Below are 25,883 nucleotides of genomic sequence, written 5' to 3' on the forward strand. Positions count from 1 at the left end.
ATTTGTTGTGTGAAAAGAACTGTAAGGTAAGACAGTCTCTCGTTCATTGTAATAAGGGTCAAGAGCATGGTAAAGAGGCTCCGCCCCCCCTAACCCAGGGGAAAGTTGTAATGATTATGTTGCTAGAATTTGTGGCACTGATTATGAATTTATAAATCATTGTGAGTCAAACTTAGCAGGGTGGACTAAAAGTATGCATAGTAGTGATTCCTTCCCCCGCGATGGAGATAATAATGAATTTCATATGGATGTGGTGAAAGGTTTACGTCTTGGTGACAAGAAAGCTTTCCCATGGTTCTCCAGAGACCCTCAATGGGATATGAAATACATGAAAGAGGGAAGGGAAATGTGGCTTAAGTTTGCCTCATACTGGTTTCAGAGGGATAGTAAGAAACAGAAGAGAGTAGAGTTGAGCGGACACCTGGATGTTCGGGTTCGACGGGTTCGGCCGAACTTCGGAAAAAAGTCCGGGTTCGGGACCCGAACTTGACCCCGAACCTGAACCCCATTCAAGTCAATGGGGACCCTGACTTTTGACTACTAAAATGTCTCTAAAAAATGAATGGAAAGGGCTAGAGGGCTGCAAATGGCAGCAAAATGTTGGTAAGAGCATGGCAAATAAATTTGGATAGGGAAATAACTTAAAATAACATAAAAAAATAAAAAATAAAAAATCTTGACCTAGGAGGACGAGGTCAGGTTTAGGGTTAGGGTTTATCTCACATGTACAGATATGGAGGAAACACTGCAACAACTGGAGGAAACACTGCAAAATATATATTTTTGCCCTAAATGGGTGATTTTTGAATAGAACAACAGAAGAACACTGGCTAGAGTGTTTATCTCACACGTACAGATATGGAGGAAACACTGCAAACACTGGAAGAAACACTGCAAAAAAAATGTTTTCCCCTAAATGGATGTTTTTTGAATAGCACAATAGAAAAAAAGTATATACAGGGTGTATCTCACAGTAATATATGCAGTGCTGGTGTAATATGCAGAGTATCTCACAGGAACATATGCAATGCTGCTGCAATTTGATTTGTGAAGCAGGACTGACTCCTATATATTTCTCTCCCTATAAGAACAATCTGGAATCTTTCCCTAAACTATCTAATGCAGAGTATCTCACAGGAACATATGCAGTGCTGGTGCAATATGTTGAGTATCTCAGAGGAACCTATGCAGTGCTGGTGCAATATGCAGAGTATCTCACAGGAACCTATGCAGTGCTGGTGTAATATGCAGAGCATCTCACAGGAACCTAGGCAGTGCTAGTGTAATATGCAGAGTATCTCACAGGAATCTAGGCAGTGCTGGTGTAATATGCAGAGTATCTCACAGGAACCTAGGCAGTGCTGGTGTAATATGCAGAGTATCTCACAGGAACCTAGGCAGTGCTGGTGTAATATGCAGAGCATCTCACAGGAACCTAGGCAGTGCTGGTGTAATATGCAGAGTATCTCACAGGAACCTATGCAGTGCTGGTGTAATATGCAGAGTATCTCACAGGAAAATATGCAATGCAGCTGCAATTTGATTTGTGAAGCAGGACAATCTGGAACCTTTCCCTAAAGTATCTAATGCAGAGTATCTCACAGGAACCTATGCAGCGCTGGTGTAATATGATTTCTGTAGCAGGACAGTCTGACTCCTATCTAAATCTCTCCATCAGATCAGCAGCAGCCTTTCCCTACCCTATCTAAAGCAGAGCGACGAGCTGTGCTATGTCCCTCTAGCTTATATAGAGTCTATGTCACATGCTGGGTCACATGCTGCACTGGCCAATCACAGCCATGACATTAGTAGGCATGGCTGTGATGGCTTCTTAGTCACACTAGCAAAACAAATGGTGATTGGCTGCCCTGCAGCCCACCATTACATTGCCGGACACCGGACCCGAACCCGAACTTTCAGCAAATTGTTCGGGTTTGGGTCCGGGTCCAAAAAAAAACAAAGTCTGTACCGAACCCAAACTTTACAGTTCAGGTTCGCTCAACCCTAGTAATGAGTATTACTTATGTCAATAAATTCTTTATGGTGGACTTTGCAGCTCTTGATTCTATTTCTCACAACCTTTTTTTTATTTTTGTTGGTGCACTTTTCTTTTTGCATAAGTTCATGCTTATAAAAAAAACAAATTGATCATCTTACTTTTAATAACTTTATAACCTAATGAAAAACAGACTTTTTAACTCTGGTGCACACTTACCTCTTCATAACCCCCTGTGTTTATTCTCCTTCCACCCAAAATCCTTTTTGGTAATGTCCTCACCTGTGCAGTAAGTCCCCATAGACTTTGAATGGGGCAAACTGGAGATAAGGACTAGTGTTGAGCAGAATATGCCATATTCGATTTCGCGATATATCTCGACTATATATTCGAATATTCGAGATATATTCGCTAAATTCGAATATTCGTGATATTTTATCGAAATTAATTGATTGCGATTTTTCGCTATTGCGAATGCGAAAATAATTGCGATTTTTTTTTATAACTGCGGTAGGAGCGCTCTGATTGGCTCAGAATATTCGTGATATTTTATCGAAATATCGCAACATGCGAATGCGATATGTATTGCGCAATTTCGAGATATGCTGGAGGAGCGCTCTGATTGGCTCAGAATATTCGTGATATTTTATCGAAATATCGCAACATGCGAATGCGATATTTATTGCGCAATTTCGAGATATGCTGGAGGAGCGCTCTGATTGGCTCAGAATATTCGTGATATTTTATCGAAATATCGCAACATGCGAATGCGATATTTATTGCGCAATTTCGAGATATGCTGGAGGAGCGCTCTGATTGGCTCACTCTGAAATCGAATATTCGAGATATTTTAACGCAATTTCACAAAATGCGAATGCGAAATTGATTGCAGATATTTCGAAAACTGCTGTAGCAGCACTCTGAAATCGAATATTTATGATATTTTAACCAAAAAACATATTGCGATTGCGATTTTTCGATCGCGCATGCGCAATCGCGTGAACATAACGCGACCATTTCCTGGAGCCTTGCCAGTTTCCAACTTATGATCGCAGCGCAATCACACAGCAACATGGTTGGAAGCAATTTCACTAAATCTGAGGAAAAGATGCTGATTTGTGTAAGTATTTTGACCACTGTTATTTATTTCATCATCTTCAACTGCATTTTAGTCTAGTTTAAAAGTTAGTATATATGATCAGATATTAGTATTTCACAAAAAATGTGTCTCCTGCTTTTACAAAACTACAAGTCCCAGCATGCCTGGACAGCTGCAGACACCCTGGTTGGCAAATGTGTATTTAGGCACTTTTCCTTGTTATTTAGCATAATGAATTTAACATTTTTTTGGACATAGGACGTATGCGAACGTCCTGACTTCAGTGTCCTCAAGGCCCAAGGACGTTCGAATACATATTGCCCTTTAGATGTTGCAGAACTACAACTTCCAGCATGCCTGGGAATGCTGGCACTTCTAGTATTGTAAGTTCTGCAGGCCCCCATTTTTCAGGCCTTTATGCACGGGTCTCTAAACTGTGGCACCCTAGATGCAGCAAAAGTAAAATTCTTAGCATGCACTGACAGACCGTGGCTGATGGGAGTAGTAGTTTTGCAACAGCTGGAGGTGGACTGGTCTTGAAACCCAGAGTTAGGTAACAAACCCATAGTGTTTTGCAACCATTCTGTCTCCAGCTGGTTTTTTTCTGTTGAAAAGCCTGTGGCGTGCAAAACACAACCCAAAAACTCCACCCGGTGCAAGGAAAAATTTGCACACACCTAAAGAGTGACATCACAAAAAACTGCGACGGTTGCATACGTCAGTGGTCCTCCGAAAAGGTCCCGTCTCTGACCCCCCGGGGCGTTAGGCTCCTGACAGGGAAAATAGTTACTGTGGTCCATACAGCCGAAGCCATATGGACCCATCTCGGTCCAAGCAGCGCAATCAACACGCGAACAACACGCGACCATTTCCTGGACCCTTGCCAGTTTCCAACTTTATGATCGCAACGCAATCGCAGAGCAAGATGGTTGGAAGTAATTTCACTGTATCTGAGGAAAAGTTGCTGATTTGTGTAAGTATTTTGACCACTGTTATTTCATTATCTTCAACTGCATTTTAGTCTAGTTTAAAAGTTAGCATATATGATCAGATATTAGTATTTCACAAAAAATGTGTCTCCTGCTTTTACAAAACTACAAGTCCCAGCATGCCTGGACAGCTGCAGACACCCTGGTTGGCAAATGTGTATTTAGGCACTTTTCCTTGTTATTTAGCATAATGAATTTAACATTTTTTTGGACATAGGACGTATGCGAACGTCCTGACTTCAGTGTCCTCAAGGCCCAAGGACGTTCGAATACATATTGCCCTTTAGATGTTGCAGAACTACAACTTCCAGCATGCCTGGGAATGCTGGCACTTCTAGTATTGTAAGTTCTGCAGGCCCCCATTTTTCAGGCCTTTATGCACGGGTCTCTAAACTGTGGCACCCTAGATGCAGCAAAAGTAAAATTCTTAACATGCACTGACAGACCGTGGCTGATGGGAGTAGTAGTTTTGCAACAGCTGGAGGTGGACTGGTCTTGAAACCCAGAGTTAGGTAACAAACCCGTAGTGTTTTGCAACCATTCTGCCTCCAGCTGTTTTTTTTCTGTTGAAAAGCCTGTGGCGTGCAAAACACAACCCAAAAACTCCACCCGGTGCAGTGAAAAATGTGCACACACCTAAAGAGTGACATCACAAAAAACTGCGACGGGTACATACGTCAGTGGTCCTCCGAAAAGGTCCCGTCTCTGACCCCCCGGGGCGTTAGGCTCCTGACAGGGAAAAGAGTTAGCAACGCATATCTCCCCTATACGTGTATCCTGTGTTGTTAATAATATATTCATAATTATGCAAATGATAATGGCTGCTATATTTATGCAAAAAAGGTGGCGACCGAAATGGCAGGATATAAAATCTGTCATGTTACCCCTGTCATTGATTAATAAGGCGAGAATGCTTCCAATTGTTGAATAGCATACATTTACGTCATATATCCATAAGGCTGTCAACAGAAGTATTACAATATACTTTGTTCTTCATCTTGCAGAAGTTCCTGGAAACAGGATACGACCTGCTCCGCAGGCAGCCAGAGAAAAGGGCTGTGGTCAGCGCCCTAATCACTGACTTTGGCGGCCAACACGACCACAAGGCGATTGTGAAGAAGTGGTCTGACCTGAAGAGGCGCCAAATGGATCAGGTCAGACGTCTTCGGGATAGATATCATCCAGGTAAGTTATTGTTGACAGTTATGTTTTTTTTTTCAAAAGTGTATTTCGTGCGTGAACTCGAAAGAGAGAGGAGCCGGCCTGCAGGAGTTGGGAGGCCTCCCCCAGAGGCAATCTGCCACCTTTCTCCATGCCCCGGTTGGCAATGGCGGGTGTGAGGGGGTCCTCCCAACCCAACCTCGCATAGCACACCCACCGGGGGCGGGGCTGAGACCACCAAACTCAATTCACATGTAGCCGAGAGCGGGATCCGAACCCCTAGCTGCAGAGGTGAATCACTTGTCAGCGCAGTGGCAATCGCGTGGAGCCACCGCAGCTCCTTTGGTGACAGTTATGTAAGGTCATATGTAATTCATGTAAGGTCAGATGTTGTTAACCAAGATGCCATGTTGTGCTAACATATATCACCACCAGCCAAGGTATTCATAGTACTGTTGAAAAAAGACATGGGACAGCAGACAGGAACACAGAAGTTATGTGGGAACATACTTTTCCCATTGCTTTGCATGGGACTTTAAAGAAAAACCCTGACCATGGCAAATGGGGGTGGGTAAGGGTTAAACCACCTATCCTATGTTTGTGGCTGACATATAAGTAACCTGTGTGCCAAGTTTCATGTAAATATCTTTAGCCGTTTGTACGTGATGCTGGAACATACATACATACATACATACATGCACACACACGTTGAGTTTTATATATATAGATTCCCACTAAATTCCTGTGTTAGGCGTGGGGTTGTTATAGTAATCCCGTGTGCTCCATTAGGCCCTTTTTTTAACATGAGATCGTCTGAACAAAACAAAGGAGACAAAAACAGCTCATTTTAACATGGTGGCATCCCAGCTCACGCTCAGTCCCCTGTAGTGCCCACAAGACCCTTTAATATAACATTGTCCCATTGGTTAACTGTCTATATAAATCAATTTGTATTCATATACAATACAGCAGAGTACACAGAATTTGCATACGTCATTAGAAAACATTTTTATAATATATGAACATTGTGTTATTATAGGTGCTCCAATACCAGCTGTGCACGCCAAGCGCAGAAGTCGCCAGGCCGATGAGGAGGAGGAGGAGGATGCGGCAGAGGAGGATGCGGCAGAGGAGGAGATGGATGAGGAGGAGCAGCCAGGGCCCTCCCACTCCCCAACCCCAGCTCCTGTTGAGGAGCAAGCTGAGGAGCTTCCCCCCCCCCACCACCCCAACTTCTCAAGCAGAAGAGCAGGAGGAAGACAGCGGTCCTGTGAGCCTCGTTCAGGAAGGTAAATATGTGCACAATGATTAATAACATTTCAACAATAAAATGTAGATATAAAAATGGACAACATATAAAGCGCACCTGTCAGATTGTAGAACCATAATATGGTATTGATGCTAGAAGTATACAGGTAGTGCATAATTATTAGGCAAGTTGTATTTTTGAGGATTCATTTTATTATTGAACAACAACCATGTTCTCAATGAACCCCAAAAACTCATTAATATCAAAGCTGAATTTTTTTGGAAGTAGTTTTTAGTTTGTTTTTAATGTTAGTTATTTTCGGGGGATATCTGTGTGTGCAGGTGACTACTATTACTGTGCAGAATTATTAGGCAACTTAACAAAAAAATAAATAGATACCCATTTCAATGATTTATTTTTAACAGTGAAACCAATATAACATCTCAACATTCACAAATACACATTTCTGACATTTAAAAACAAAACAAAAACAAATCAGTGACCAATATAGCCACCTTTCTTTGCAAGGACACTCAAAAGCCTGACATCCATGGATTCTGTCAGTGTTTTGATCTGTTCACCATCAACATTGCGTGCAGCAGCAACCACAGCCTCCCAGACACTGTTCAGAGAGGTGTACTGTTTTCCCTCCTTGTAAATCCCACATTTGATGATGGACCACAGGTTCTCAATGGGGTTCAGATCAGGTCAACAAGGAGGCCATGTCATTACTTTTTTTTATTTAATACCCTTTCTTGCCAGCCACGCTGTGGAGTACTTTGACACGTGTGATGGAGCATTGTCCTGCATGAAAATCATGTTTTTCTTGAAGGATGGTCACTTCTTCCTGTACCACTGCTTGAAGAAGGTCTCTTCCATAATCTGGCAGTAGGACTGGGAGTTGAGCTTGACTCCATCCTCAATCCGAAAAGGCCCCACAAGCTCATCTTTGATGATACCAGCCCAAACCAGTACTCCACCACCACCTTGCTGGCGTCTGAGTCGGACTGGAGCTCCCTGCCCTTTACCAATCCAGCCACGGGCTCTTCCATCTGGCCCATCAAGACTCACTCTCATTTCAGCAGTCCATAAAACCTTAGAAAAATCTTTCTTGAGATATTTATTGGCACAGTCTTGACGTTGCAGCTTGTGTGTCTTGTTCAGTGGTCGTCGTCTTTCAGCCTTTCTTACCTTGGCCATGTCTCTGGGTATTGCACACCTTGTGCTTTTGGGCACCCCAGTGATGTTGCAGCTCTGAAATATGGCCAATCTGGTGGCAAGTGGCATCTTGGCAGCTGCACGCTTAACTTTTCTCAGTTCATGGGCAGTTATTTTGCACCTTTGTTTTTCCACACGCTTCTTTTGTTTGATGATCACGCTTCAGAAGCTTTGCAATTTTAAGAGTGCTGCATCCCTCTGCTAGATATCTCTCTATTTTGGACTTTTCAGAGTCTGTCAAGTCCTTCTTTTGGCCCATTTTGCCAAAGAAAAGGAAATTGACTAATAATTATGCACACCTGATATAGAGTGTTGATGTCATTAGACCACACACCTTCTCATTACAGAGATGTACATTACCTAATATGCCTAATCGGTAGTAGGCTTTCGAGCCTATACAGCTTGGAGTAAGACAACATGCATAAAGAGGATGATGTGGTCCAAATACTCATTTGCCTAATAATTCTGCACTCCCGGGATGTGTTAGACACATAACAAGTGTATACACATGATAATGATTGATTAATAAGCAAAAAAAAATATTTTATTTATTTGGTAACGTTCTTTGAAATCCAAATGTTTTTTTATTATATCCTAACAGCATCAAGAGATCTGAGAAGGCAGAACAGACTCATCAAAAAGACCCACCAGAGGATCCTGCAAAACCAGCGGAAGATCCGCTACCTAACACAACAAAATGCTCTGCTAGAGCAGCAGCAATCGGATCATATTGCGGAACTGGAACGCATTCAGAAACGCATTGATAGTTATATTTGAATTTATTTTTGTATTAAAAAATCTTATTTTTTGGAAATGTTTCATTTCTTTTTGAGATAGAGTTGTAGGTTTTTCAACACATCTAACTTCACATCAAACAAATCAACATCAACACATTTAACTTCATAATAAGCAAAAACATTTTATACTATTATTTTATTTAACAGTAACCTAGGACAAACTAAAGCACACGACACAGACACGACGAACACAAAATAAACTGTTGAAAAATGAACATAACAAAAGCAACAATATATATATATATACAAAGAGAGAGAGAGGGAGAGCAAGAAAGAGAGAGAATGCAGATGAGCTCTTGCAGACAGCCCAATGGTTGCAGTATAAATGCCGCAAAACAGGGTTTAACATAAGGTTCATTGTTATAGTTACACTTGCTGTTTAGATCCGGTCTGGTAGCTTGTAGCGGAGGCTGTTGGTGGATCCGCTGTGCCAGAGAGGTCATGAAGCTTTACTCAGCATGGAGGCAGCAGCAGGAGTATTAAAATATAATATAACTAGACAATGCATTTCCTGAGGAAAATGCGAGTGGGAATGCTGAATAGCTTAATTGGTGAGCCCCTTGCCAAAGACATTCACCATAACCACTACACTATCTTTAGGACACACAGCTTCTTTCTCTATCTGCAAAGTATAGAGTATGCTGACTTCCTGGTCGCCCCTCCCCCCTCAATAGGTTTCCCCTCCCCCCCAGGTCAGTGAGGAGGAATATTGCACTGAGGTCAGGAAAGTTATTTATGGAAAGAAATAACATTACAAACGCTTTTAATTCACAGATCTAATACATGATTTAAGCCTCCAAACAAAGCTTAATAAATCCTCAACTGTACATGCGATCGATACAACGACTACACCGTTTGAAATACACGGCCCTTGTAAACGCATCGATATGAAATTTATGTTGATAAACTTAAAAATGTGGCCATGTCTGCGATTTAGAAAAGAGCGTCTTTGTGAGTTCTGCAGCAACATTTTTTAGATAATTTAACATGAGAGTCTATGAGACATAATTTCTGGCTGTTGCTCCAATAACTAAAACTAAAATACGTATCGCAGAATTGATCACATTGCCATAAACCAGACAAGCATAGCTACGTTTTGATATAAAAATTGTGTATGAAAAGTAGATCTTGTGGGCGTGAGACCAATTTGTTTCCCCTTTTTCTAAAGATATTTTTAATTACAAAGATCTCCAATGTTAAGGTCACATGACAGACTCTAAATCCCCTCCATAGGATTACATTATAACCGATTGCATTTTTGTGAAAAATTCGCAAAACGTAAATTGCGTTTTCACCAAAAAATTGTAAACGATAACGATCTGAAAAGTCATAGCCGGATAGCTAAATATTTTGTGACCGCTTTAAAGTTTTTTCAGTGTCTGTAAGTGAAAGTATGAAGTAGCTGAAACTTTTGGCAGGGCATGTGAATTCAAAGGGGAAAAGGATGTTCTCATTGACTTCAATGTTAAAAAAAAGGGTCTAAAAGCTTAAAATTTATAAAAGTGTAAAAAGTAGAAAAAAACTTGAAGAAGTCCCATCATTAGCTGAACGAGACGAACATTTTTACAGTTGAATGGTCTCTGTGACGGTATCGGTATGATATCCCCGTCAACGTTCCCTTCTTCCCATAACGAAAATCACCCCAATATTCCACGAGGAGGGATATCCCTGGAATCGCCCAGAAAGCCACACATGAGACAAGCTTACTGCTTGAACAACACAGACTTTAATGTTATAACACACAGCTTATATGTCATTTCCAAAACTGCTACAATGACAAATCTCCGCCCCCCTCACACTGGGGCTTCCATACAGATTATAGGCAGACACGACGGGGCCGATGCTGAAACACATTTTCTTTAGACAATGACATCAATGACGCTGAGCACTAGCTGTACTGAATACATCAACCAGACCGCTCGACCCCGCATATAGAGAGATAATTACCACAATGAAGCAATCAGAATAATTAACACAAGCCACTTAAACCCAGCTCTCCTTCACACAACACAATAGATCAATTAACCTTTAGAAATAGTGAGGGGACATTAGCACATCAATAACCTGGCTAGCAGGGAGCAGTAAACTGAGACATATAGGCAAATGTATCACAATGGCCCCCCTTTTGCTCCCTGCTCCGGCAAACCCGGTTGGACCTTCCCTGGTCCAGTAGGGTTGACGGGTTCAGAGCTATTAGTCAGAGGTTAACTCCGTTTGGCATGACTGACCTCCCTTGGCAACTGCTTCAGACTCAGGTATGTCACCGGGTCGTCAGATCACACGCCGGTCAGTCCCCAAGTCTTTGTGCGATCTGCAAAGTCAACAGAAGTCAGTGTGAAGACAGCGAATGGGTCTGTGCGCCGCCGTCTAGGTGTCCCGCTATGGGAGGGGGCAGGTTATGGCTCTGAAGTGACAATCCCAGGAGATTCATAAAAAGAAAAAGTTATATTTGTTGAAATGCTGTAGCACTGGTGCTCAGAGTCCGGGGGGGGGGGGGAGGGTAATCAGAGCCCCATAAGGTCAGCCACCCCCTGCTCCCTCCGCAGCCGCCGGTTCTCCTCTTGGAGCTTCTCCAGCTCCATCTCCAGTTCATGCTGCTGTGACCTCAGGTGGTTGTTCTCCTCCTCCATGCGGCTTATGCACTCCTCCAGCTCTATGTACTCACGGATCAGCTCCTGCTTGCTCATGTCCTGCAGGCTCTCCATGTGGTCCTTCATCATCAGGAACTGGGTGGTGGTGTAAGGGGCCACCGGTGGGCCCTTGGCGAACATCTCGGCACGCATCTGGGACGCCCGCTGCGACTCCCTCTCCTCCAGTCGCTTCTTCTCCTCCCAGGTCAGCTTGTTATACGGCTTCCAGGACCTCTTCTTCTTGAAGGGTGGCCGGCGGTGCCTCTTTCTGCCCAGCTCCCTCCAGGGCCCCTCCGGCTCAGGGCTGTCGCCCATGACCAGCTGACAATGGTGTTCCCTGTTGTCCGTAATAACAGATTGTACCATGAGGGCTTCGTAAGGAGTGCCCAATGGTTCTTCCTGACCCAGCTCCTTTGGATCCCAAGCCGAGTCTACACAATGGGCTGCTGCTGGTGGGCGGTACCCAGGTTGAGACCAATTTGACCTGGTGTTGTCATTCATGGGGCAATTCTGCTTGAAGTGACCCAGCTGTTTGCACCGGAAGCAGCGTTGTTCGTTGCCCTCCTGGCGATGATAGCGAGGGCTAGATGTCACCGGTCTGTTAGGAGGTTGGTATCTAGCGGTTGGTGGGTGTGAGGGCACCGTTTGTGGTGGAGGTTGTTCCTGTGGTGTGACCTGGTTCGTCTTGCGAGTATCTGCATATTCATCCGCCAACTTCGCGGCCTCTGGTAGAGTCATGGGCCTGCGATCTCTCACCCAATCTTTGACGTCCGTCTGGATGTGATTGTAAAATTGCTCCAGGAGCATTAGTTGCAAAATGTCCTCTGCGGTGGTGGCCTGGCTGCTGTTAGCCCAGTTAGAGGCCGACCGGGACAATTGGCATGCCCATTCCGCATAAGAGTCTTTCGTGGTTTTGCGTGAGTCCCTGAACTTCTGTCGGTGGGACTCTGGGGTTACTGCATAACGAGCCAGGAGAACTTCTTTAACCCGGGCATAGCTATGAATATCCTGATCTGGCACGGTCCGGAAAGCATCAGAAGCTTTGCCTGACAGTTTGCCCGACAATACTGCAACCCAGTCTCCTCTAGCTATTCGGTGCAGGTTACATTGTCGCTCAAAATCCGCCAGGAAGTTATCAATCTCACAGTCCTTTTCATCAAAAGCTTTAAAAGCGCTAAACGGAATCTTCCTTGCGTCTGCTGTGCTGTACTCACTGTTTGGAGAATGTGCGGCTGCTTGTTGGACTGCTGCCAGTTTTAACTGTAGTTCTGCGTCCCTTATTTGTTTATCCTTCTGTAGCTCCGCGTCTCTTATTTCTTTAGCCTCCTTCGCTAACAGGTCCATCACTTTCAGTACCACATCTGGCGTTGGGTTCGGGCCGAACCACGCTAGCTTCTCTCTCATTAGCTTGTTGGCTGGCGATTCCTCCTCCTGAATCACTGGTGTCTCCATCTCTTGTACTGCTGGCGTTGCTGCAATCCCGTCCTCCTGGTCTAGCTCCATTGATTCTGCTATGATGACCCGCTTGGTTTTGTTGCTAGCAATCCTTCCACGAACTTCCAGTAGTTCTTCCAGTGTCTGCTTGGAATCCGGGTGTGAAGGGGAATAGAAGGGATAAATCCCACTGCTACCAACCAATTGTGACGGTATCGGTATGATATCCCCGTCAACGTTCCCTTCTTCCCATAACGAAAATCACCCCAATATTCCACGAGGAGGGATATCCCTGGAATCGCCCAGAAAGCCACACATGAGACAAGCTTACTGCTTGAACAACACAGACTTTAATGTTATAACACACAGCTTATATGTCATTTCCAAAACTGTTACAATGACAAATCTCCGCCCCCCTCACACTGGGGCTTCCATACAGATTATAGGCAGACACGACGGGGCCGATGCTGAAACACATTTTCTTTAGACAATGACATCAATGACGCTGAGCACTAGCTGTACTGAATACATCAACCAGACCGCTCGACCCCGCATATAGAGAGATAATTACCACAATGAAGCAATCAGAATAATTAACACAAGCCACTTAAACCCAGCTCTCCTTCACACAACACGATAGATCAATTAACCTTTAGAAATAGTGAGGGGACATTAGCACATCAATAACCTGGCTAGCAGGGAGCAGTAAACTGAGACATATAGGCAAATGTATCACAGTCTCAATAGCTGAAAGTATGCCGAAGTTACGCAGAACCAAAAAACGTAAGGAATAATAAGATTACTAAATTTACGTATATCAATACTGGAAATGTTTATTAAAGCATTCACACTAATTAAGATTAATACATTTACGGGTATCCATACTGGGAATGCTTATTAAAGCATTCCCACTAAGTATCACACAGGCATGATTTACAAGCAGTAGTGGTAATAGTAATAGAAAGCATAAAAACACTTGGGGAATACTTTACAGCATCAGTAGTGGTCATAGTAGTCAATAGTGTACCAAAAAATTGGGACACAGGTGTCTTGACTGAGCTGTAATAGTAGTAGTAGACATTGACAATACAGTGTCAAATCACTCGGGCAAGAGGTGCCATGATGAACAGCAGCAGCAGCATCAGTAGTGGTAATAGTAGTATAGAGTGGCAAATAACTAGTGACATAGGTGTCTTGATTGAGCAGTAGTAGTAGTAGTAGACATTGACAATACAGAGTCATATCACTTGGGCAGGAGGTGCCATGATGAACAGCAGTGGTAATAGGAGTATATAGAGTGTGAATTAACTGCTGACATAGGTGTATTGACTGAGCAGCAGAAGCAGCAGTAGTAGTATTAGCAGTAGTAGTTGATACAGAGTCATATCACTTGGGCAGGAGGTGCCATGATGAACAGCAGTCTTAATAAGAGTATATAGGGTGTGAAATAACTGCTGACATAGGTGTCTTGACTGGGCAGCAGAAGCAGCAGTAGTAGTATTACCAGTAGTAGTTGATACAGAGTCATATCACATGGGCAGGAGGTGCCATGATGAACAGCAGTAGGAATAGGAGTATATAGAGTGTGAAATAACTGCTGACATAGGTGTATTGACTGGGCGGCAGCAGCAGCAGAAGCAGCAGTAGTAGTATTAACAGTAGTAGTTGATACAGAGTCATATCACATGGGCAGGAGGTGCCATGATGAACAGCAGTAGGAATAGGAGTATATAGAGTGTGAAATAACTGCTGACATAGGTGTATTGACTGGGCGGCAGCAGCAGCAGAAGCAGCAGTAGTAGTATTAACAGTAGTAGTTGATACAGAGTCATATCACTTGGGCAGGAGGTGCCATGATGAACAGCAGTAGGAATAGGAGTATATAGAGTGTGAAATAACTGCTGACATAGGTGTCTTGACTGGGCAGCAGCAGCAGAAGCAGCAGTAGTAGTATTAGCAGTAGTAGTTGATACAGAGTCATATCACTTGGGCAGGAGGTGCCATGATGAACAGCAGTGTTAATAAGAGTATATAGGGTGTGAAATAACTGCTGACATAGGTGTCTTGACTGGGCAGCAGAAGCAGCAGTAGTAGTATTACCAGTAGTAGTTGATACAGAGTCATATCACATGGGAAGGAGGTGCCATGATGAACAGCAGTAGGAATAGGAGTATATAGAGTGTGAAATAACTGCTGACATAGGTGTATTGACTGGGCGGCAGCAGCAGCAGAAGCAGCAGTAGTAGTATTACCAGTAGTAGTTGATACAGAGTCATATCACATGGGCAGGAGGTGCCATGATGAACAGCAGTAGGAATAGGAGTATATAGAGTGTGAAATAACTGCTGACATAGGTGTCTTGACTGGGCAGCAGCAGCAGAAGCAGCAGTAGTAGTATTAGCAGTAGTAGTTGATACAGAGTCATATCACTTGGGCAGGAGGTGCCATGATGAACAGCAGTGTTAATAAGAGTATATAGGGTGTGAAATAACTGCTGACATAGGTGTCTTGACTGGGCAGCAGAAGCAGCAGTAGTAGTATTACCAGTAGTAGTTGATACAGAGTCATATCACATGGGAAGGAGGTGCCATGATGAACAGCAGTAGGAATAGGAGTATATAGAGTGTGAAATAACTGCTGACATAGGTGTATTGACTGGGCGGCAGCAGCAGCAGAAGCAGCAGTAGTAGTATTAACAGTAGTAGTTGACACAGAGTCATATCACTTGGGCAGGAGGTGCCATGATGAACAGCAGTGTTAATAAGAGTATATAGGGTGTGAAATAACTGCTGACATAGGTGTCTTGACTGGGCAGCAGAAACAGCAGTAGTAGTATTACCAGTAGTAGTTGATACAGAGTCATATCACATGGGCAGGAGGTGCCATGATGAACAGCAGTAGGAATAGGAGTATATAGAGTGTGAAATAACTGCTGACATAGGTGTCTTGACTGGGCAGCAGCAGCAGAAGCAGCAGTAGTAGTATTACCAGTAGTAGTTGATACAGAGTCATATCACTTGGGCAGGAGGTGCCATGATGAACAGCAGTGTTAATAAGAGTATATAGGGTGTGAAATAACTGCTGACATAGGTGTCTTGACTGATCCAGAGGAGTCATGGGAGAAAATAATGTGGTCAGATGAGACCATAATATAACTTTTTGATCATAATTTCACTAACCGTGTTCGGAGGAAGAATAATGATGAGTACCATGCCAAGAACGCCATCCCTAATGTGAAGCATGGTGGTGGTAGCATCATGCTTTGGTGGTGTTTTTCTGCACATGGGACAGGGTGACTGCACTGTATTAAGGAGAGGATGACCGTGGCCATGTATTGCGAGATTTTGGGCAACAACCTCCTTCCCTGAGTTAGAGCTTTGAAGATGGGTCGAGGCTGGGTCTTCCAACATGACAATGACCCAAAGCACACAGCCAGGATAACCAAGGATTGGCTCTGTAAGGAGCATATCAAGGTTCTGGCGTGGCCTAGCCAGTCTCCAGACCTAAACCCAATAGAGAATCTTTGGAGGGAGCTCAAACTTCGTGTTTCTCAGCGAGAGCCCAGAAACCTGACTGATGTAGAGAAGATCTGTGTGGAGGAGTGGGCCAAAATCCCTCCTCCAGTGTGTGCAAAGCTGGTGTAAAACTACAAGAAAGGTTTGACCGCTGTAATTGCAAAGAAAGCCTACTGTACCAAATATTAACATTGATTTTCTCAGATGTTAAAATAGTTATATTCAGCACTGTAAATACATCAGGTCCGGGGCTCCATCAGGGAATGCATGACAAGGGACCCTTCAGCGCCCTGAACCGACGACGGGTGCCAGAAAGTCACCGCCGATCCAGGACTCATTCATCTTTATGAATGTGAGTCTGTCCACGGAGTCTGTGGACAGACGGGTCCTCTTGTCCGTGACCACCCCACCTGCCGCGCTGAATGTCCGCTCAGATAGTACGCTGGAGGGGGGGCAAGACAATAACTCCAGCGCATACTGAGCGAGCTCGCGGCAGGTGTCCAATCTGGCAACCCAGTACTCCATGGGGTCGTCGGTGCTCATACTGTCAGAAGCACCGACGGACGCCATGTAGTCTGCCACCATGTGGGCCAGCCGCTGGTGGTGACTGCTGCTGCTGCTGGTGCTGGTACTGGGTCGCTCGGTTTGGAAGAACATCCTCATCTCATCCATTAGGTCCCCTGCTCGGCTGCTGCTGGGTGCAGCCACCTGCTGGGTGAGATGAGGGGGGACAACTGGAGGCCGGGGAGTTGCCTGCTCCAACCGTCTGACAATGCCTGCCTGCAGTTCCTCCATCCGGTGCTGCCTCCGGCTGGCTGGGATGAACTGCTCCAGTTTCCCCTTGCACCTGGGATCCAAAAGGGTGGCCATCCAGAAATCATCCCTCGCCTTGATGGTCTTAACCCGGGGGTCCCTCCTGAGGCATCTCAGCATGTGGGCAGCCATGGGGAAGAGCACAGCCCGCTGTGACTCCTCACTGCTGGCCAGGTGAATGAGGTGTGACTCTTCATCCCTGAGGCGCTGCTGGTCAAACTCAGAGATGCCCAACCCCCGGACTATCGGTGCCCCCAACACCGGCTCTCCCTCCTGACCAGGCCCTGACTCCGGGACGACACCAGCAACCACCTCCTCCTCATCATCATCATCCTCCTCCTCCTCCTCGTCCTGGCCCTGGTCTCGGTGGAGCATTGCTGACTCCTCCTGCTCCACCAAGGCACTCTCCCCAGCTTCGAGCAGGCGATCTAGTGTGCTCTCCAGCATGAACACTATTGGCAGCACGCTATTGAGGCCGACGTGCTCACTGCTGACCATCTTGGTCGCCTGCTCGAAGGAGGACAACACTTGGCAGACCTGCTTTATCTGCCCCCACTCCGCACAGGCGATGAAAGGGAGTTGTGGTGAAGCCCTCTCAGTGCCTAGTTCCATCAGGTACTCCCTCACCGCCCTTTGCTGCTCCCACAACCTCTTCAGCATGTGGAGGGTGGAGTTCCACCGCGTCACACTGTCCACAATCAGCCTGTGAAGGGGCAGACTGTACTTCCGCTGCAACTTGGACAGGGACGCGGTAGCGGTTGGGGAGCGCCTGAAGTGGCTGGCAATCCTACGCGCCTTTGCCACAATGTCACTCAACCCGGGATAAGTGCGCAGGAACTTCTGCACCACCAGGTTGAGGACATGTGCCAGACAGGGAACGTGGGTCAGACTGCCAGCACTGAGGGCGGCGAGTAGGTTGCTGCCGTTATCGCAGACAACCATACCTGCCTGGAGCCTTCGGGGTGTCAGCCACTTCTGGACCTGAGCCTGAAGTGCTTTCAGCACTTCTTCTCCAGTGTGTCTCCGGTCCCCTAAACTAACAAGCTGGAGCACGGCCTGACAGCGCACGTGCCCCACACTTGAGTAGCTACGGGGGCGCTTGCTGGGAGGCTCAGCAGCTGCGGAGACAGTGGCTTGAGGGAGACCAGCAGTTCTCCCCTGGACACCCCGGGGCGGCACCACAAGATCGGTTGCCGCCGATCCCTCACCGACGCCTCGGAGGGAAACCCAATGGGCCGTGAAGCTGATGTAGCGCCCCTGCCCATGCCTGCTGGTCCAGCCATCCATTGTCAGATGAACCCTGTCGCTGACAGCGTGATCCAGCGACAGGGTTACATTCTGCACAATGTGCTGGTGTAGGGCAGGGACACCAGTCCTGGCAAAGAAATGGCGGCTGGGGACACGCCATTGGGGTTGGGCCTGCTCCAACATCTGCCTGAAGGGTTTGCTGTCAACTATGTTGAAGGGCAGCAGATGTTGGGCAATAACCCTTGCCAGGAGCCCATTGAGGGAACGCACACGTCGGTCTCCAGGGGGGAAGGGAGTGGTGCAGTCAAAGGCGTCTGAAATCGACGCCTGGCGCCAGACGGCAGTGCGGGACACAGACGTGGAGGGTGCTGTGGAAGTAGAGTTCTGGCTGCCGGTACCAGTACCTCTACTAGAGGGAGCGGGGGGGCATGACCTGCTGGAAAGAGATGAAGATGTGGCAGGGGCTGCTGTACCCTGCTCACTTGTGGTGGTGGCGCTGCTACCACCACCACGCTTCATCTCGTCAAACACCGCCCAGTGGTTTATCCTCAGGTGCTGGTTCAGGGCTGTGGTACCCACCCGAGCCAAACACTTCCCTCTCTTCACCCTCACTTTACAAATCCGGCAGATGGCCACGGTAGGGTTGTCTGCTACCAGGGTAAAGTAGTTCCAGACAGGTGACTTCAGCACCGCCCTCCTGTCAGATGGGGTGACGCTTACTTGCACCTGCTGGGACTCGGTGCGCACAGGTGGAGCTGCCTGCTGCTGCTGCTGCTGCTGCTGCTCCTCCTGACACCTCCTGCTGCCATCACCAGTGGAGACCCTGACGATGGTCTCCCTGGTGGTGACCTGGCGCACCGTTTCACCAGGGTGCCTACCTTCCCCGTCGTCACTGACGTAGTGAGCCGACGCGTCAGATGGCAACCATGATGGGTCACCCTCTTCGCCCACAGAGATGTCAGACCAAGGGCTGAGATGTGTTGGTCTGAGGGAACCAACTGACATGGAGCCTCTAGCCTGGCTCTGCTGTCCCCTCACCCACGCATGGGTCTGACTAGGTGCTGCTGTTTCCTGCACCAAAACAGCAGCACCAGTTTGAAGGGATGTCTCTGGGATACTGCCAGCAGGTATCCCATCCTCCTCATCCATCCCTTCAAAAAGGTCCTGACCATCAGGACAGAGCTGAAGGTCTGCCTGATGCATGGCCTCCCCCAAGATATCCCTCTCACTGTCGCTGTCGAACAGTAAGATGCTGGATTCTTGGGGGCTGGGGGGGGGGTACTACAGGCACCGGTGTAATGGTGGTACTACTGTGAGTCGGGACCGACGACTCAGTGGCACTGCTGTGCCCCATGTAGTCCACCACTACTTCAGCCTGAGATGGCAATATCGGGCGGCTGCCCGATGGGAAGAACTCCCGGATCAGGCGTACTCCCCTTGCACTCGATCCTCTACCACTAGTAGGGGCACGAGAGGTACCCCGTGCTGGCAGCGACCCAGCACTGGGAGTAACTCCCCTACCCCTGCTGCCACGGCCACGGATGCCGCTCATTATTGCTGATATGTGTGTGGGGGGGGGTAAACTTTATTGGGGGGGGGAAATGTGAACAAAATGTGTTTTTGTGTTTTTTTTACAAGACAGGCACGCAGACAAAGACGTACACAGACAGCTACTAAACTATAAGAAAAGTAGTACACCAAAGACAAGGACTACAAAATTAAAGAAAAAAAAAAGCACTAAACAAACACTAACTTTTTTTTTTTTTTTTTTTTTTTAAACACAAAACACAGACACTAAACACACACTAAGCTAAGCTAGATGAAATAAATGTACACTAACAGTGTGTACACTTACTACACAAAATTTAACTAAACTGAACACAAAACTTAGCTTTTATAAAAGCTCTTTAGGAAAAACTAAGCAAAATGTGCACTGAAATGCCTAGCAAATATCACTGAACAGCGAACCTGCAAGATCAAACAGTAACACAAGATGAACAAAACTTAGCTTTTAGAAAAGCTCTTTTAGAAAGCTCAGCAAAATGTGCACTGAAATCTCTAGCAAATATCACTGAACAGCGAAGATGCAGGATCAAACAGTAACACAAATGAACAAAACAGCACAAAACAGCACAAAACGTAGCTTTGAAAAAAGCTCTTGGGTCTATTGCTTTGAAAAAAGCAGTTGATATACTGGAAAAGATGCACTGGAATCACTAAATAGCAATGCAGCACTATGCTAATGATGATATAAATCAATCAGGAACAAAGACACAGGAACACAGAAACAGCCTCCACACTCTCTAGCCAGCTTCTGAATCTGCAATGAAATGGTGCTGGGAGTGAGCTTATATAATGTCCATGCAGGCAGGTTCCTATTGGTTGCTAACCTCTGACGAGTGTGGAAGGAGAACTCTGATTGGCTCTGATGCAAAAGGGCGGAGAAAATAATCGCGCAATATTCCTATTGCCGAATATTCGCATTGCGAATATTCGGCAATATAAAATGATCGCTTCAGCTACTCGGCCCAAGGTCTCTAATCATACCAGCAATGCTTTTAGACGTCTATGGAGATCACTAGGATGTGATCTGTTTTAAAAATGAAACTGTAAAAATCGATCTGATGCGGAAGATAGGGGCGAAGAAAATAATCGCGCGATATTGCGTTTGCCGAATAATCGCATTGCGATTTTTCGGGAAAATTCAATGAACGCTTCAGCTACTCGGCCCAGGGTCTCTAATCATACCAGCAATGCTTTTAGACGTCGATGGAGATATCTAGGATGTGATCTGTTTTAAAAAAAAAATTGTAAAAAATCGAATATTCGGAATTGCGAATATTCACCGCGAAATTCGAAATATAGCGCGATTTCTCCAATATGCTATATTCGAGTCGAATATTCGCAATGCGAATATTCGTGAGCAACACTAATAAGGACACAGGAATGGGGAGCGGGGCTAATTTGGTTAGTGAAGGTATGCTATTAGGTAGGCAGCATATAGACTACTTGAAAAATACAGAAAATAGGCTAGAGTCATGACCACAATATTGATAAATAATGGCATATCGAGACACTGACGTACTGAAAATGTTTTCTAAGCAATGTTCTAAAGCACTAAACAAAATCTATAAAATCCATATTCGCCATTTGTTTATATGCCTGAGCTTTAGTAGTACTGTGGTCATATGCCTTAAAACAGTGGTTATGAGTGTTTGACTAAAAACATTGCATGTGATCACAGCAGTAAGATGCTGACAACAGAGCTGACTCATCTCTAGAATCTTAGTGGGAATTATCATTTTTTTATAAGTTGTATCAGGAATGTATCATGAATATTGTATCAGGAAGACACAGACAAATTTTTTTTATATGCAGTCTCTAATATTACTTGAAACCAAGGTTACATTTTAGAAGGGACACATACTCAATAAAAACTTGAAAATGGCTATTACCTTCCACTTTCTTTTTTACATTTTAGTTAAAAATAAAAAAAACTTTGACTAACATTCCATTTGTATCCTGAGTTACACACTGCATATTTTAAAATTTGTATTACTGATTTACTAACCTCGATGTTTGAAATCTCATCTAATAGTCGTGGCAGAAATGTCAGCAACATTGTACAAAGACCAAGCATACAGTTTGTGGAAATATAAAATATAAATGCAACATCTGAACTGGAAAAGAATCCAGAAATAAGGTACATCCAGGGGAAAGTTGCATACCTGAAAAGGCAAAAGTAAAGCATCTCGAAATTACTCTCTTGGTCAAACAATATAGGAAAATATAGTAAAAAGTATAATATATATATATTTAATATATATATTCAATAATACATTACAATTACATGCTACAAAAGATAATTACAATGTTAAATAATTTTATCTGAACTTTTTTTTCCTATAAAATACTCGGGGATAATGGTGAAAATGTGCATCTAGCATTTAGAATTCCAGGTCCACCCATCTGGTGAGTGAATCTTTCTAAAGATGGTGGAGGATTACACAGTTGATGCAGTAGTGTATTTTGGTTTTGTGCTGCCCTGGGCAAGACTAAAATCCGTGCCCCCCCCCCTGTGCCGGGTGACCGGGAATGCAGTGCTCCATGAGGTGGGGGTGGGGTGTATAGTGAGGGGTGCAGGGTTCTCTGAGATGAGGTAGGGACAGGGTGTATAGTGGGGAGTACAGTGTTCTATGAGGTGGGGGCAGGATGTATAGTGAGGGGTGCAGTGTTCTATGGGGTGGAGCAGGGTGAGGGGTGCAGGGTTCTATGTGGTGGGGGCAGGGTGAAAAGTAAGGGGTGCAGTGTTCTATGTGGTGAGGCAGGGTAAGAGGTACAGGGTTCTGAGGTGTGGGGGCAGGGTGAAAAGTGAGGGGTGCAGTGTTCTATGGGGTGGGTGCAGGGTGAACAGTGAGGTGTATGGTATTCTATGGGGTAATGGCAAGATGAATAGTGAGGGAGAGGAGTAGACAGAGGGTGGGGTGCATAGTGAGGGGTGCAGATAGCCTGGCAGGGTCAGAGGGAACAAGGATCTGAATGCTCTGTACTACTCAGAGCCAGGAGAAGCAGGGCAGAGAGGAGGGCAGCTGGTACTCATGATTTGATCAGCAGCACATTCGCTTGGCCGGGGGGGTGAGTCGATACCGCAAGGGAGGGACCTGGGAACCAAGACACACGGGAGGGATCCAGGGACACAGCCAGCCACACACTACACTCGCACACCGCCACCCCATTCACTTTTGATCTGCTGCCGCTGCCCCATGTAAGGCATAACTGACAGAGCCATGCAGGGGAAGTGAATGCAAAATCGGGGACAACCCCAGAAGCAGCCGCCTACCTTTTTACCCACCCACCCTTCCCAACCAACACACAGTGAACCCTGTCCACAGCCAAACACTAGAAGCATGTCCTGCTCTAGGGATCCCGGAGGACCTGATGGCAGCTGCCAAGGCAGCTCTCCTGCAGATCTGCCGTTTGGTTCTGGTTTAATTCTGGGCTGTGCCATCCCTCTGGAAAATTCCACCTAAGGCAAATGCCTTGTTTGCCTCGTGGCAGATACGCCCCTGAGTTGATGCACATGTTTTGAATTTCTGAACACACATTTAACTGGTTAAAGGTGATGGATCCATTTCCCAGAAAATTCTTTGTGTAGTGAATAAAGTGCAATTTTACATAAAGATTGTGGACATTGCAACATTAGATTTAATATGTGTGAGCACATATTTGAACATTAGCATTGGTTGCGTATGCGGATATAATAATATACAATTCATACACTCTCATTCTAGATTTTACATCTATAATATCTATACATTACCTTACTGTACCTTATGCCGCGTATACACGATCGGTTAAACCGATGAGAATGGTCTGATGGACCGTTTTCATCGGTCAAAACCGATCGTGTGTGGGCCCCATCGGTTATTTATCCATAGGTTAAAAAAAAGCAATCTTGTTTTAAATTTAACCGATGGATTCCTAACCGATGGGAAAAAAAACTATCGTTAGTAGGCAAAACCATCGGTTAAAAATCCACGCATGCTCAGAATCAAGTCAACGCATGCTTGGAAGCATTGAACTTCATTTTTTTCAGCACGTCGTTGTGTTTTACATCACAGCGTTCTGACACGATCGTTTTTTGGTGTGTAGGCACGACTGACAATCAGTCATCTTCATCGGTTCGTTCTCATCGGATGGAACGATCGTGTGTACGCGGCATAAGTTCTTTGTTAGATCATATTCCCTTTATTTCATTATTTTAAATAGAAACAATAATACAAATCTTAAAGTGGCTTTACAGGCTCTAACTAACTAAGCCTAAAACTGCTCCCACCCACCTTCTAATTCTTATTTTAATTACCCTGTAAAAAGAAGATGTATATACTTATCACTTATCTATTCACAGGGGGCTCTGGTCTGGTCATGTGCTCTCCCCTGAAGTCAGCTTCAGGGGAAAGGAGAGGAGAGGAAAAGAGAGAGCGAACAACAGCTGGAATGCCTAGTCTGGGACGTCACCCTTAGGCTTACTATGGAGCATTCATTGTCAGCTGTGTTTTCTCTCCTCTAAAGCCACCACTAGGAGCAGATCATGTGTCCAGACTGGAGCACTAAAACTATAACACTAACACTCCTTCTACAGTATATGTTAGAAGGAGGGTGGGAGTAGATTTAAGATTAATTAAAATAATGAAAGTTTTTTAACAAAGTAGTAACGTATGGTGATATATGACAAAGCATAAACAATGTGCGCTAAAATTATAGTTGCCAAGAAGTTTCTGAAGTTTACTCATTAGAACCAATGGTAGGTTGAAGATTTAGGCCTTGTTCACACCATACGTGTATAAAAACTGATGAAAAAACATGCAGATTTCACTTGCAAAGACAAGAGATTACATCAATTTTCATGCACGTTTCAGTGAATTTTATAAGCGTGGCAGATTCCTGCACAGAGAAAATCTGCACATAATACTAGTGTTGTGGTGTGAACAGAACACATTGAAAACAATGGCCTAGATTCACAGAGAGCACGGCGCACATTACGCCACCGTAGAGTAACCCATGTACGCTATGCCAACGCAGCGCAGAGAGGCAAGCATGGAATTCAAAAAGCCAGGCCGGCGTAGGTGGAAGTGGATATGACCCATGCAAATGAGGCGTGACCCCATGCGAATGATTGGCCGAGCGCCAGACAAGTACTTATAACAAACTGTGCATGCGCCGTAACGTGGACGCATCCCCATGCGCCTGCTCACAACCACGTCGGAACAACTGCCTAAGATACGCCGTGAACGTAACCTACGCCAAGCCAGACACACGTCCAACGTAAAATGCGCCGGGCTTGTGTTCCTTGGTGCAGACCTTTGCATGTCTGCTGCTGGGTTGTACCTCCTTTATGGGGCATAACTTTTTGCCGGACGTACAACCTACGCGCACCTGTCGTAGCCTGCATCGGGCACACACATGTTCGTGAATCGCCGTATTTCCCTCATTTGCATGTTTGAATAGCTAATCAATGGGAGCGCCACTATGCGCCCAGCCTAAATGTGCGCCCAATCTACGCCGGCGTAAGCAAGTTACGTCGGCAGAGCGAAGCCTAATTTTAGGCGCATCTCTCTTTGTGGGTCTTGCGCACAGATACGACGGCGCACATTTGCACTTACGTCTGCGTAACATGATATACGTCGGCGTAAGTGCTTTGTGAATCTGGGCCAATGTTTTTTTTTTGTGCCCTTGCAGGACATATGCAAAAAAACTTGCATCTCTGCACACTCATGTGAACTAACCCTAACCAGGACTGAGTCATTTTACTTAGGACAGAAATACCTTTCTTGTGTGACAAGGGTCACATTTAGGAAAGTTTTTAGTTTAATACCCGTGACTCTTCAAACTTTCCATCTTCATTTTTTCATGTTCTGCCTTTTTTATGCTGACCAGCAATACTTATTCCCTCTTTCATTCTTTTCTTTTGTGCAGGGGTGCACTGTACCCACGCACCAAACCCAATATGACCTAAAACTTTTAGTCATAACTGTCTAAAACTCTTAATGTAGAAAATTAAAGGATGTCATAAAGTTGGCAGATATATAAACTTATAGGGCAATGTAGAATTAGTGCAAAAATACAAGATGATGGAACTCGGGCCATAGATATTTTTTTGTTCTTGGGGGGGGGGGGGGGGGGGGGGGTTCAGCAGAAGGTACTATGTAAGAGGCTCAAACAAACAGTCACTTC

At 45.3% G+C, this 25,883-nt stretch overlaps 1 protein-coding gene across 1 annotated transcript in view; it reads right to left on the bottom strand.

Moving 5' to 3' along the window:
• Nucleotides 1-21,880, bottom strand: part of LOC120940448 (ATP-binding cassette sub-family A member 13-like) — a 277,073-nt gene extending 255,193 nt beyond the window's left edge. The window contains exon 1 of the mRNA XM_040353322.1: nucleotides 21,721-21,880. Coding sequence (XP_040209256.1) covers nucleotides 21,721-21,858 — 138 coding nt within the window. The 5' untranslated portion in view covers nucleotides 21,859-21,880. The remainder of the gene's footprint in view (nucleotides 1-21,720) is intronic.
• Nucleotides 21,881-25,883: the final 4,003 nt, after the last annotated feature.

This window comes from Rana temporaria, chromosome 5 (genome assembly GCF_905171775.1).
Source record: "Rana temporaria chromosome 5, aRanTem1.1, whole genome shotgun sequence".
Classification (NCBI taxonomy): Eukaryota; Metazoa; Chordata; class Amphibia; order Anura; family Ranidae; genus Rana; species Rana temporaria.